A 13,738-nucleotide genomic window follows, 5' to 3' on the forward strand; every position below is an offset into this window, starting at 1 on the left:
AGGACCTGGCCTGGAAGCAGATTGAAGAGTAGAAGAATCGTCAAGTGTAGTTAGATCTGTTAGCAAGAGGGAAAGGATAAAAAAATTCTTTCGATAATCTTCAATAGGGTGTACTGCAATTTAACAACATAGCCGCCGGCTGCTTGGAGACATGCTGCGTAGGGCTACCAAGGGTTGGAACTACCACAGCCTTGACTTGGCCGGTAGGTGCTTCAACCCCATTTGGAGAGCAGTCTTTGAACCTTTCAGACCTAGGTAGCTCTAAAGCGGTGGCAGGGTCGCGTTTACCTTGCCTCCCTGAGAAAAGTTGGAGCCCATGACTGCTCAGCTCGACTGCCTTCTGAATGCGAAGCTCAGCTTCAAACATGTTGCGGTTTGACTTCTCCGTAATTCGAGGGTGGATGACCCAGGTGGCCGCCAATCACGCAACAGTGAATATAAACACTTCTTTGCTAGATTTTACTGTTTCTTGACTATCTTGGGCGTATTTTGGGAAGAGGGCTCACAAAATCCAATTCAAGGAAGATGGCTGCTGTTGCGCTCATGTGACTTCTTCAACCCGCTCATCATCCTCAATCACCGGCCCCAGAGACATGCCCGTCCCTATACTGGAGCCCAGGGCGACTCCCTCGAAGCGCGATCTCACCACGTTCGACACGATGTTGTCGAACACTTCCCTCTGGATCACCGCGCCAAACTGCAGACACCTCACCATCCCCCTGAACCCCCGGGTCAGGCCGTCGATAATCTGCCTGTCCAGCGCCACGTCTGGTCCGTACATCTGCACGATCTCGAACCAGGCCTGCACCGGCGCTAGCTCCTTGTCCGGCGGGTTGAGAGTCATGGCGAGGCCGTACAGCGTCTCGAGAGATAGGCCCACGGACTGCCACTCGATGTCATGCGTATCTGGGTTACAGTGCGGATTCGATTTGATGACCGAGTTAACGGCATCGATGCGCGTGAATATTTCTGGGTTCGCGTGCTGCAGCGCTATGGATGAGGCCATGAGAGCGTGTCCGTTTTCCGGGTCCATGGGATCGTACTCTATATGTCTGTAATGCGAGGGACCAAAATGATTCCAACATATATGCTCGAGGCTAATCATCGTGTAAGCGGCTCATCAAGTACGAATGATACATGTCGCTAGAGATGGGGCGATACTTACGAGAGGATGAAGTTGATGACCAATTCCGTCTGCTCCTCGCTCAATCCACTCGATACAGGCGCAGGGGAAGCACCAAAATCCGAAGGGGGGTTTGTTGCTGCCAGTGCCATCGTCGCCGTCATCCCGAAATCTGACACTCCCGGCGAGAAGACCGCAGCACTGCTTGTAGACGGCGAAAAGATGTCTGCCGTGCTTGTGCCGGGTGAGAAGAAACCGGCGCTGCTTGTGTCGGGCGAGAACATGCCTGCACCGCGTGTCCCAAAGCTTGGACTTGGTGATCTCGTCACGCGGAAACTAGGGGTTTGCATCGTATCGTCCATGTCCATCCGAAGAACAAACTCAGGCTCATCACCGCCGGCTTTTGGTTCCGCTTTCGGCGCCGGATCCGGCGGTAGCGGATCCGGCATGGGACCTGTTACCGGTGGCGCGGATCTCCTAGGAACAGGTACACTAAGGTTCATCATTCCGGACGCGACGGCATTCCTCGAGAGCTGTCGCCTCATTACATTGTTCTCGGATCGAATAGCAGTTGCATCTGTTTCAGTCTGCTCGATCATGTCCCGTAAGCGGGCGATATCCATTTCTAGCTCTTTCGTATAATTTGCTTTACGCTGCCGATGCTGTTTCTGAGCCTTTCTGACCTGAGCTCGGCGGGCTTGTGCCCTGACCTTGGCGCTATCTGCGTCTTCATTATGTGAAGATTCTATGGTAGTGTTAGTTGTGTATCAAAAGCATAGCAATGATAGCTGACAGGAAAGATGCGACACAAAATGAAAGAGACTTCATAGAATCGTGATGATGATAAAACCATTAGACGAACACTGCTTATAATACATGGTCATTCGTGATGAATACCCCAAGAACATTTGGGGATATGATGTGCCAAGCCCACCGGAAAGGAGGTACATGCGTTGTATCTCTCCAAGTCCGGAATACTGGGCCTTGAAAGCGACGAGTCGCTTGCATCTCCTTTCCGGTTGTGCCAGGTCGCCAACGGTTTGTATTGAAATCTTTAGAAATTAAGAAAGCGCGCTTCAACGCCTTGGATGATTTGCCTCCGCCTTCTGAATCGCATCTGCTGCAATATAAAGGGCCAGCCCTACCTCGGACAGCTGTCATGAAAGAAGCCAGTGAGGCATCCGCAGACCGAACGAGGGGGAGAACACAAAACGAGGATAGCGAGAGAGCCTGCGACTTACATACCTACGCCGGCAGTGGGCAGGAACGTGACGTTCTTGGCCTGGTGCGCTTCCTTACTGCGCTTCCAGAAATCCTCGAAAGATGGGCGGTCTTCATCATTCAGCTCGACATCCTCAGCAGCACCATGCTGCGCGAGGTCTGCGGCGGCCGCCATACTCTATCCGCGTGAAGCCGTCAGACACCGTCTGGGATGATCAAGTATCCGTTGGGACCGGCCCTAGTCTGGCTTGCTGGCTTGGTGATTCATAAGTTGCCGAGAAGCACGGGTGACGCAACACACAAAAATATGAGACTTGCAGAGCGCTAGTAAAACGAACAATTCTAGAACGCTTTCGGGTAGTTGTAGTAGGTATCGAAACTTTCTGTTTCGATTTGCTCTAAGCCATAGCTACGAAAAGCCAGGCAGAAAACCGCATGACCCGGCATTTCTTGGGGTATGTGGAATCAATCAATGAGTTTTCGGAAGGCGGTATGTCAGTCGCTCCGGCACCAACCAATGACGGGGCGTAGCCGTCTTAGACGCGGGTGCTTACCGCAGTGGCGGGTCCGTAACTTAGTGGATCGGCTTCTTTACCTCATAGCTTCTTTCCCAGGATACGGATACTCCGAAACAATGCTTCCTGAGGAAAGAAATAGTCTTGGCGCTGGTGTAACACATTATACATACCTGCCATACAGTAGGCATTCCCAATATACCGTTGCTCGCGACTGCAAAGCTGAACGACGGCATGTTGTAGAAGTCATGGATTATATACATAGCTATAGTCCCCAGGAATATATCTATATGAATGCAGACGATATCCGACTATCTGTGCCAGACGCCACTAGATGCTCCATACCAGTACCAGAACGCCTTATGCCGAGCTTGAATTGCAACACATTGAATTCTTCGTATCCTCATACCCTTTTGGTTTGCCTGAACGCCTGTAAAATGCCAATTCTCGAACATCGACGTAGATATTCGCCCGTGTTCTTGCAACGGTTGATTTTGTTGTCTGTTCAGATGCAAATTCAATTGTCTGCGCCAGTCTCATCATCTGTTGCAGTATCCTCTTCGACGTCTTCATCGTGAACTTCCTCCTCTTCGTCACTCTCGTCTGAGTCGTCCGGGTTGAGACCGGGAATGTCTTGCCACGGTAGATAGTCAGGATCCACCCAGCGTTTGCTCGTTGGTAGCTGGTAAGGGTCGAATGGGAAAAAGGAGTCCAGTCGCTGCCAGCTTTCGTCACTGAGGTCCAGACCTGACTCCCGCAAGGCCCCGCCATTTGCGTAGGCTGTGGAGACGAACTGTGACAGCCGCAGACGCTTGTTCGCCTCGATCAGTGGGTACACATACATGAATCTGAAACGATGGGCGAGCAAGGCGAACTGGTCTACGATGCCCGGCGAGCAGACTTTCAAGGGATTCAACCTCGAGTAAATGTTTCGTCGAAGGATGTCCTTGACGTCAGCTTCCCATTCAATATCCTGGTCCAGATACGATGAAGGGTCATCCCGATCGACATCTTCCGGGACGGAAGCCACCAGGTCGCGCCATCTGAAGCAGAAGATGTACATCAATGCCTGGGTCAAAGAGTAGAAAGCTGCATATCGACGGACGTCGGGGCCACGACAAGATGCCTCGTACAATGTTCGCATCTGGTCGAGATGGTACCCAAGCACTTCAAATATAGTACGAACAATATGGCCTGGCACATGGGCGCCACGAGCTACAAAGCTAGCCAGGTAGGCACATGCAGCTTGCCGGAGAACAAGAGGCCGTTGTGATTCGAAAGCAATGTTGATGCAGGTGCCGCAAAAGGCATCCATGAGCCGTTCCGACTTTTGGGCAATGTGGAAAATGAGGAATTGCGTGTGTCGGGACTTGTATGTTGGGAGGATGATGTTTGAGAACTCGGCCAACAGGTCTCCAAATGCCTCGATGGCTTCGTCTGAATCGGGATCGGCGTATTGTGGAGCATTCAACCGGAAGAGGGTATTCATTGTGAAATCCATCTTCTCTATACTCTCTTTCACAGCCTTGACCTTGGTGTACTCATCCTCTTCGTCGTCGTCGCTCGCAACGGACTCTGCGTCACTGTCGTCCAACTCTTGGTCGCCTTGGAGCTCAGCTGTTGCCTGTGATGATTTGAGGGCAAGGGCAACCATGGCGGTGAGATTGTCGTCCAGATCATCCAGGTCCGTCTGCATGTGTGCATCAATCTGTACCAGATGGCTGATAATCAGGTCCATAATGACAGTCTTGAGAGGTACAGCATAACTACGTAATTGAAGGAGGTTGTCGACGTATGCCAGGTGGATTCGTGAAGACTCTTCGTCAAAGGGATATTTCTTGTCGATTATGCGGCCAAGGACGGAATGAGCTGCGGGGAAAACACGGAGCAGGTATTGAAGGGCTGTGTGGAGGCGAACTTGCATACGCTCCTTGGTGACAGGAGGGAAGCCAGGCACTGCCCATGAGGAGGGTCGCGACTCGGCGAACTTGTCTACTAATGACAGCAATACCTGTTCCAGGTATGATCCTTGAGCACTGATCAGAGCGCCTAGGAACTGGGTGTAGACTCTGACGAACTGGTCATCGCGACCAAGCCACTGACACTTCAGAACCTCTTTCACAAGACCGTTGGCAGACCTGCCCAGATGCGGTACAAAGCTAGCCAGAGCCACCATGTAAACCTTGAGTTCCTGGCGGCGCTTCTCAGGTAGAGTCGGATCAGGGTCCTCGTCTTCGTCATCGTCGTCGTAGAATCGGTACTTCCCAGACAAGGTCTGCTTTAGTATATCATATTCCTCGTCATCTCCTCGAGTGTGACCGTCGAGGGCGTCCTGGATCTCTTTCTTGACCTCGTCGACGGATCTTGTACCAACCTCGTGGATTTCTAGATTCATGTTGAACTCGACTCTTTGTCGCTTGCGGGGGCTCTGAGAACCATCCATAGTGCCGTCGCTGTGTAGGCTATCATCGTCGGAAGCCTTCCTCTTCAATGATTGCGAAGATTTCAGAATGGGTTTGAGCGGTGCTGGGGAGGAAGCGATCTTTGCGGCCTGTCTCGACAGCTGCGCGACCGTTGTTGTGGCGGCGGGCTGCATCTGCACACCGGGCATCGAGAATCGTCACCGCCACGAATGGCAACCGCACTTGAGCTAGAAGTTATTGTCGACGCGGATCTAGAATCTAGTGTCTAGTAACTAGAGAGCAATGATGTTGATTTATTGTCTTATTTTCGACAAGTCGCAGGAAGTAGAGGTAACAGATCGTGGGACATAATTGTCAGATCGAATACAAGGGCCCTGGAAGAATGTGCGTGGTCTTGTCGTGGGGGAGATGAGAATAAATTGATCGAATGCAGCCAAGGCGAATTGAAGGCATTGAGAATTCGAGTGTCTCTCCAAAATTTTGATTTTCGATAAGCGGACTGTTTAGTTTAGGCGGTCGCTAACAAGCAAGATACCTCCTAACTACGTAACTAAGTAATTAACTTATGTAACTAGGTTAGTTGACGTAGGAGACAGAGGTAGTAGGAACGTATGTAATGTGGGTTAAACGTAAAGCAAGGTTCGTCTACTAGTCTAACCGTTAATAGCGAAGGCAAAAGGTGGAGGGGCAAAAATGGCACGTGCGCTCGCGTCAAAGTCAAAGTAAAAGTTACAGTCTGGGGGTCGTGCTAGACTCATTCAATGTATGCAAAGGATGAAGTACGTATAATTATAGTCGAGGGTTTATTTAATACTTTGGCAGTCCGTAACGGCGATACCGTTCCCCACCCGGCGCCCATAGTCGCACATCAGAGCATCTGTGCAAGACAGATTCACCATGTAGCAAACAACCAGATCCTTCTCCCAAATATTTTGCTACTATGGAGTGTCCGTTTAGCACATCTTCTTGACGTGACCAGCAAAGCATCAACGACCACGGTCCTGATTGGAGACAACCCGTGAACAGTGTAGTCAACCACAATTTCTGGAACTTCGAGTCCCAAATTCAAAATGGATTTATATAAATAAACTGACTTTGGTACAAGCGGGCTGAGATCCTCGTCCAAAAGCCGAAATACTGTCGAACTGAAGATGGGTGCCGAGCCGTGGGACTATGTTCCCACGCAAGACCCCAAGAAAGGGATATGGGGCAAACGCCAGGGGGGAATCTATCGAAGATCAAACGATCAAGCAGCCTTACTTTTGTGCAGTCGTCCCCTGCCACCAGCCTGTCCGAGATCTCATCATTTGTACAGACACCACCCATCCCATTCCAAACCGTGACCACAAACCTATCCCTAATCACTGGGACAGACCCTGAGTCTGCGCAGCCTGTACTCATACACACTCCAAGTAGCATTGTTCGACGACCAAGACCTAGTGGTAGACCACGCGACCTTCTGTAGTGTTGATACTGGTTTGGTTGATGCAGTAACAGCTGAAAGGCCACCTAGTAGGTTTCGCCGCCTGCACCGTTGTGGGCTTGGCCATACAAATAACCATCACCACCTTCGACAGATTCACTGCCTTGAAAGCCCGACCCAGCGGCATTCGATCCGCCGGGTGCACTCGGCCCATAACCACCCTGGCTGCCCGGTCTGCCCTGTTGATTCTCGCCTCTGTTTGACTGCGACTGCTAATTATTGGTCAGTAACTTGAGGTAAACAGCGCTAGCTGCAGGTCTATTGAGACCTGTTGCAACTGTCAGAGACATGGGATGAATATTACTTCTCTATATTTGGAAAGATAGATCTTGAGAGCCTCTGCGTAATTCTCAAATCCAAGAGAAGTCATAGCAAAGAGTATGTCCTCGCCGTTGACAGTCTTTCTCTTTTCCTGGTGGCATTTTTCGGATGCTGGATACGAGTCAGTTGCGTCCCCTCTCATCCAGGAGAGAGTATGCTTGCTTACCTTCGCTCGTGATGAAACTAATAAACTCACTCACGCACTCTTGCATGCACTCCTTGGCTTCTTTCGCGATTTTGGCGTTTTCGGGCAGCGCCATCTTCATGATGCGGGCGACTGGTGCAAAGTTGCGTATATTAGCATCATGGCCGTCATGTTTCTCCGCTTTGCAAGAAGCGCGAGGCGCTTCTGGCGACTGAGATGGCGAATCGTTCGACATGGACGATCTGTTCATGCGCGGCTGTTACAGAATCTCGTAGCCAATGCGAACCAGATGCGCGAAATGACCAAGAAGCGATTCCAACCAACGCTCGCAACAGCTCACCCACAGCTTCTCATCGAGGACTCGCTCGTAGCTTGCAGCAGGACATATCCCACCTCACAGGCGCGCACAAATCAGAGAGCAGAGGATAGAAGAGGGTCTCACTCACCATTGGCTATGGGCAACCACCTGTCCTGCTCCTTCACCTCAAACTCATAGCCGAGGCCGCTGTGTGGGTCTTGAGGGTCATTCATTTGTGCTTCATCGCCATCGGGTGACTGTACACCTGCCTCAACATCCTTCGAAGGGGATTGGGGGGGATCCGACATATTTGGCTACCTGCAGCGGGTGGTAGCTTCTTTTCAATTTTCTTGGACTGCCAACTCGCACAGCTGGTTACTAGGTTCAAACTAGGTATCGATGATGTGTCCCTGCCTCGGACACGTCGCAAGGGAGTAGGGCTTGCAACTGCGCGCGGCTTAGCTGCAGAGGAGTATCTCTCAGCGTCAAGGGTCTTGTGCGAGATGCGGACCCCCAACTACGGCTATTACTGAGTTGAGTAGTAGTCTGTTCCAGCGTGACCTCACAGTTCCCGTGGCAGCCCTGTCACAGTCTCAGGCTATGACGGTTTGCTTGGTGATATGCAGAGTCGGTCTGCAAGACCCTGGTCTATTCCAAGTGAGCCTTAGGCCTGGGCTTGGTAGTGAAGCGGTCGGCCGTGGTAGTGGGCAGACGGGGACGGGATGCAAAACGTGGACGGAAAGGATGCCCGCGTGGAAGCGGGGGTGAATGTATGTACTTTGGGAGATTTACTGGATTGCGGGCCTTGATGGATTCCTTATGGGTTCAATGGGTTGCTTAGTGCTTAGTGCAATTGCGCAGTACGAACCTAGTTGCAGTATAAAGCGCGATGGGACGATGTACTGTTTGCCCAAGCTTTGTACCAAATGGCGACTGCCGGTTATATCGGATTAAGCAGCACCCAAACGATGTGCCAGAAACACCAGCGATGGTCAAGCCGTGTATCGTTGGTATCGAATAATACTGGGTGTCTGTTTAGGCGGATGTGTTTATGTTACACCGGTGTTCGGAGAGAAAGCGAGTGGTTAAATCGTGGCGCGGGCGCGCAAGTAGGACCAAGTCCGTCGCGGGTACACTTTGGGGGTGTTGCTGGAAATAGACAGCCACGCCCACCAAGCAGGAATGGATGGATAGCTGCACCTCAACGGGCTGCAGCGTCGCGTCAGAATACACTGTAGCAGGATTGATTGATCTTTTATTTTCTTTTTCTCCTTCGTTTGACTTCCGACTTTCGACCAGATAATCGAGGGGGCGTCGAGGCGAAGAATCGATTGGGCTTACTGTGTTGGGTTTGGTCCGAAGTGCAAAAGGGAGGGTCTGCGTTGTCGTTTCTCGGCCTCGCAGGTCGTTTAATGCGCGTCGTGTAGTGTATGTAGATGCAGGGCCAGTCGGGTGCATGTGGTCAAGCGTCAGGTCGGGTCGCAACAAACGAGAACAAGAACAAGAACCACTGCAGTGGATTGCCTAAACTGGCTGACGAGATTTGAGCGCAAATAGTCTCGAGTTTGCACATCAACTACGTGGGGTAAAATGCGCCGCCGGAGGATCAGATACCACTGGGATTCGACTAGCAGAGGAGGATGCCGATGATGCGGTAAGTGTTGATGAAAGTGGGAATATTTGGGACGATTTGATTGACGAGACTTTTGCGGTCAGTCAGCGATCGGGTAAGGGTAAGCTTCGTTCTGGGGGGGGGGGGGGGGGGGGGGGTCCCAAACACTTGGAGGTGGATATTCGGTGGGAGGAGAATGCAAGGCAGGCCAGCCGATAACTTAAACACAAATCTTTCTTGATAGCCGTTCCGAGAATGACAATGACGATAATTAACCTAACCTTAGACTACTGTAATGTCATGTATTCACCGGCCAACGACAGAGTTGAGAAGTTGATATTATATGTTGCTAGTAGCCACTAGATTCAAATGCGATTGTATATTACCAGCCAATGATTACCTGAGAAACCACATACAATAATCCATATGAGTCTTCTTGTTGGCCGTTGGAGAGCGGGTGATTTATCGACTATCAGCCATTGCGGGTTCCTCTACAGAGTGCTTAGTACTCAAACAGAAGCTGGGCACCTTTTAGCTTAAGCCCCCCTCCATAGGCTGGAGGCTGGGAGCAACAAGAGCTTGACGAAATATTTGATTGAATCCCCAGGAAGCGCCCATATGCCGTCGACCATTTATTTCCTTGTTAGCGCCGCGCTCGGTAGCATTGGAACCTGCCTCCAGATCTGTACGGAGTATTATCACTGGTGACTTATTCCCTTGATATCCTGGTTCCTTGTAAGTGCGGATCAGCCCCTCATCAATCATCTTTCTACATGTCTGTGGTTTCAGCCTCGAGCGTTTGGAGGCTGTGATGTCAGATACGTTGTAGGTCAAGTCAGCTCCGCCCCCATCAATATGGACGGATCATGGGCCAAAGAGCTTTCGACTTATTAGCTGGCGATCTTGGGAATTCTGCATTGACCCGATTACGGCATGGGATCATGGGTTCTGCTTTACCTATTCTCACAGAACAGAAAAGATTTGACCGCTACAATAACTTGCGCCTACTTGTTGCTACTACTGTCAGTTTTGGGTGCATCCCCGGACCACCCGCTCAAATACTGTCGATACGTACCGGCACGGACGGGATTTTCTTCCTGGGAAGAAACCATGTACACTCGTATGAAGCGGTGAGAAATTCCTCTTCACGGTGACATTCAAGCCCCCGGATCTGACGTATGCCTATGGATCTTCTCATTTCTTCTTCGCAATCAAGTCTCTCTCTCTACATTTGCTTGGACAAAAGCTTCAGCGGCAATGAGGAGTCTATGAATAGTATCAACGTAGGTGGCTGGGGTTAATATTGGCGCATATTCGACAATTCATTACACCTCTGTCAACGCAGCTGCCCGACAGGAACAGGAAGGGCTGACAGTAACCTTCAGAGCGGCAATGCTTTTGAATGGACATTCGTATAAACCTTGCTTGTTCAACGACTGGCTGAGGTTTGCCTGGAGTCTAATTAAGCATGCTTCCAGTCTTACGTTGGCTGTCCATAAGGCTGGCACAACGGCACGCACGGAAATCAAATTGAATCCCCAGCCAATGGAGAAAATCACGATTCAAAAGTCGATCTGATTGGGCACTAAACCAAAATTGCGTCGACCTGTCGGCCAATATCCCAGGACGCTGAGAAGAGTGTGCTCAAGCCTTCCCTCTGTGAGACCTCGGCGGCAAAACAGTAGAGCTGGTACTTCTGTGGATCATTGGCAGCTGGCTAATCGCATGATCTAGATGACCTCCCTGCGAATGGATAGATACATGGCAATCGCACCAGGCTGCCTTTACGACTATGTGCACCTCGCTAGACTTGCATGTGCATCAATTACACCAAGCATGCAGGGTGCATTATGCGGCCTAACTGCGTCCCATGAACTCTTCTGCTGCCCAATCGTTGAATGCGAAGACATGTTTGACTACATGCTCATTCGTTCTTCACCACTATTAGACCCCTAGCGTTTGATCTGTCGCAAAGCGATGAGATCAATCATTACATACGTCAAACACAGTCCCAGCAATCTGGATCCGGAATCTCAATGGTTCAACACAAAATTTTGCAAGACATTAATGTGGCACGGTATAGGTACCCCATTGCTGCCGCCATCGGGCACTTGTGCATACGGCGTTGAACATCCGGAGACATGCTCGCACTCCGCATCTCAAGCATCATTTTCTGGTTGCGAACACGTTTTCGCAAGTTCTTTCCAAGGTCTTGTTCCGCTACCCCCACAAAAAGCAGTCATTCTTTGCACAACCACAACGATGACGCTGCAAGCGAGACTGTCTTCACACCCTCGTGTCTTGACAAATGTGACACCCAATGCACGTATGAGTTGTATAGTGACAACATTTTGCTTCATGTGTGCGGCAAGCCTTCGTTTCATACAAGTCCTACGGTCTAGACCGACTATCTTCGGTGTTTGGGTTGCATACATTAATACTTCTGCCGAATTCTATTGCGTATGAATGGGATCCCAAGCAGGCGCTTGAGGTAAACGCTCACCGGGACGATCTACCGACAGCCAAGGTACGATTACAAAACGTGCGATCACACCGGACACCGGGCATCTAGCACCGGACTCTATCAGCTCGTATTATAAGCATTCATTACATGCTTCTGCGACATGCCAGTTTAGAAAACGCAGACGGACCAAAGTGGGTGGTTGTTTGGCTGACTGTCAAATTGTGCTCGCAGGCAGAAAAGCTTTTGAGGCGAAACAAATTTGGCATATCTGCATTCAGGTAGTAATTGTACAGCACATCAAAATCTTCGGGGTCTTTCGTTGTAACCGTCATCTAGCTGACAGCTGGTGAATTATATTTATGGAAGACAGGGTTTCCCATAAACCCAGCACCATCCATTTCGTAGCCTGGCTTATGCCGGAGATGGTGCCCAAGACAACCTTGCGCTTGCGGCCTCCGACGGATGCCTATCTGGTTGACAACTCACAGAGCCTTTGATAGCATTATCATGAATGCATACCTCGAGTAGTGTTTTGGCCTTACTCGTCCTTGCCAAACTCGTGTCATTACTCTCGCCTTAGACGCAGCATGGAAATGTACTGCCAATGAAGCTCAATTTTGCACGATCTGGACGTTGTTCTTCTTCTGTAACGGCATTAGTCAGTTCTTTTGAGGTTCTAGTTCTTTGAAATATCATGCCAAAACACAGTATCTGCCTTGAACTTCTCGGTGGCATGGGAATGGAATGACAAACCTTCCACTTTTCAAGGTCGTCCTGCTTCGTTTTGTATTGTTTGACCAGCTCGTCCAAGACTTGCTTCAAACCCTCCGCGTTCGTCTTCAGTGCGGGAATCACATCTTGCACCGTCCGTTCCACCAATACGCCGTTGATCATGCGAAAGCATTTACGGTCACCTGGTAGCGGGTTCAATGTCTCTAGAACAAGCCTGCTGCCGCATTAGCTGAAAAAAAGCTTTTAGGTAGTGGCGAGATAGGAAAGGATAAGGATGTAGCCAAGAAATAGGGATATTTCCTGCACGCATAGCACTTGATGACAGAAAGCGGAAAACTGAAATACATAAGAGCAGTGGATTTGGATATTTTGGGAGTTGAATCAGATCATGAGCGTCCCGCACAGGGGTGCATGGAATTTACGTCCAAAGCAAGAAAGGGCTTTGGAAAATGAGGTCTCGACACTAGAACCGAAAATACTCACTTATGCTCCTCTGCTTCCTGTTCGACATCGCCAATCTTTTGTGCGAGCTGCTGCAGAGTGTTTTTGTAGTTGCCATATTGCGTTTGCAGTTCTGAAAAGGGAGATCAGTATATGACCCCTCCATGAGCAATCAGAATTGGACTTACGTTGCTGCTGCTTAGCGGACGAATTTTTCGACGCCATTTCGAGAATGCAGCTGAGTGTGAGACAGCTGAGCGCAATGGCCAAGGAAGATTCGAATATATAGCTTCGATATTATTTGAGATATCGGGCTGCGGAATAAATGAAAATGAACATGCCTCTCGCGCGATCCATTGGACCCAAGTGGGAGGGAAAGTGTGGAGGCCAACCGCCGAAAATGTGGCCCATGCTTCCCGCTATTAACGAACCCCTAGAACCGGGCGACAACCAGCAAATCTTCAGATTCCAAGGACCATCTGTAGCCAGTAAAGCCACTTTTGCGCCAGCGTCTGCACATCTCCTGCCCAGGTCCTTATATTACACACAATTCCAAGATGCATCCGCACTTGCATACAAAAGACAACGTCGGTAAATAGAACCTCAAACACACGCTCGAGATGAATCTTCGGCACAGTCTGGACTAACACAGCACCAAACCCACAGCCTGCGAGGAGGTCATGACGGCCCTTGAGGAATGCCACGCCCGCGGTTTCCTGTGGAAGTCGTTAGGCATGTGTAGCGACACGAAGCAACAGGTCAACATGTGTCTGCGAGCCGAGAGACTGAAGCGCACGGCAGTGAACCGCGAGAAAGCCAAGGCTAAGAGGGACAAGATCAACAAGGCGTGGGCCGAGATTGACGAGAACTCATAATCGTGCTTCGCACCGGGTTCGCGCGGAATAGATGTAAAACAAATATAAGCATGGTGTGGCGTTCAGGATCACAGGAGAGCATTTG

At 50.3% G+C, this 13,738-nt stretch overlaps 5 protein-coding genes across 5 annotated transcripts; 1 reads left to right on the plus strand and 4 right to left on the minus strand.

Annotated features, from left to right (window-relative positions):
• Window positions 1-454: 454 nt before the first annotated feature.
• Window positions 455-2,601, minus strand: BKA67DRAFT_32844 (uncharacterized protein). The gene is made up of 3 exons (XM_046096221.1): window positions 2,269-2,601; window positions 1,166-1,868; window positions 455-1,097 (listed from the first exon to the last, which is right to left on the minus strand). Exons 1-3 carry the CDS (start codon window positions 2,282-2,284, stop codon window positions 542-544), a joined length of 1,275 nt encoding a protein of 424 aa, XP_045964053.1. The 5' UTR covers window positions 2,285-2,601; the 3' UTR covers window positions 455-541.
• A 283-nt stretch (window positions 2,602-2,884) lies between these two features.
• Window positions 2,885-5,894, minus strand: BKA67DRAFT_546217 (RNA polymerase I-specific transcription initiation factor RRN3). Its single transcript, XM_046101377.1, has one exon. The coding sequence runs from the start codon at window positions 5,468-5,470 to the stop codon at window positions 3,377-3,379; it is 2,094 nt and encodes a 697-aa protein (XP_045964054.1). The 5' UTR covers window positions 5,471-5,894; the 3' UTR covers window positions 2,885-3,376.
• Window positions 5,895-6,791: 897 nt separating this feature from the next.
• Window positions 6,792-7,837, minus strand: BKA67DRAFT_530047 (histone-fold-containing protein; the record flags this gene model as incomplete). Its single annotated transcript, XM_046099176.1, has 4 exons — window positions 6,792-6,977; window positions 7,070-7,197; window positions 7,253-7,363; window positions 7,678-7,837. 4 exons carry the CDS (start codon window positions 7,835-7,837, stop codon window positions 6,792-6,794), a joined length of 585 nt encoding a protein of 194 aa, XP_045964055.1.
• A 4,239-nt stretch (window positions 7,838-12,076) lies between these two features.
• BKA67DRAFT_32916 (Prefoldin beta-like protein) lies at window positions 12,077-13,234 on the minus strand. Its single transcript, XM_046096229.1, has 4 exons — window positions 12,967-13,234; window positions 12,821-12,911; window positions 12,359-12,551; window positions 12,077-12,249 (listed from the first exon to the last, which is right to left on the minus strand). Exons 1-4 carry the CDS (start codon window positions 13,001-13,003, stop codon window positions 12,217-12,219), a joined length of 354 nt encoding a protein of 117 aa, XP_045964056.1. The 5' UTR covers window positions 13,004-13,234; the 3' UTR covers window positions 12,077-12,216.
• Window positions 13,235-13,335: 101 nt separating this feature from the next.
• BKA67DRAFT_653131 (cytochrome c oxidase biogenesis protein Cmc1-like protein) lies at window positions 13,336-13,653 on the plus strand (the record flags this gene model as incomplete). Its single annotated transcript, XM_046106304.1, has 2 exons — window positions 13,336-13,369; window positions 13,445-13,653. The coding sequence occupies 2 exons, from the start codon at window positions 13,336-13,338 to the stop codon at window positions 13,651-13,653; spliced, it is 243 nt and encodes an 80-aa protein (XP_045964057.1).
• Between the last annotated feature and the right edge of the window lie 85 nt (window positions 13,654-13,738).

This window comes from Truncatella angustata (genome assembly GCF_020726525.1).
Source record: "Truncatella angustata strain MPI-SDFR-AT-0073 chromosome Unknown BKA67scaffold_1, whole genome shotgun sequence".
NCBI lineage: Eukaryota > Fungi > Ascomycota > Sordariomycetes > Amphisphaeriales > Sporocadaceae > Truncatella > Truncatella angustata.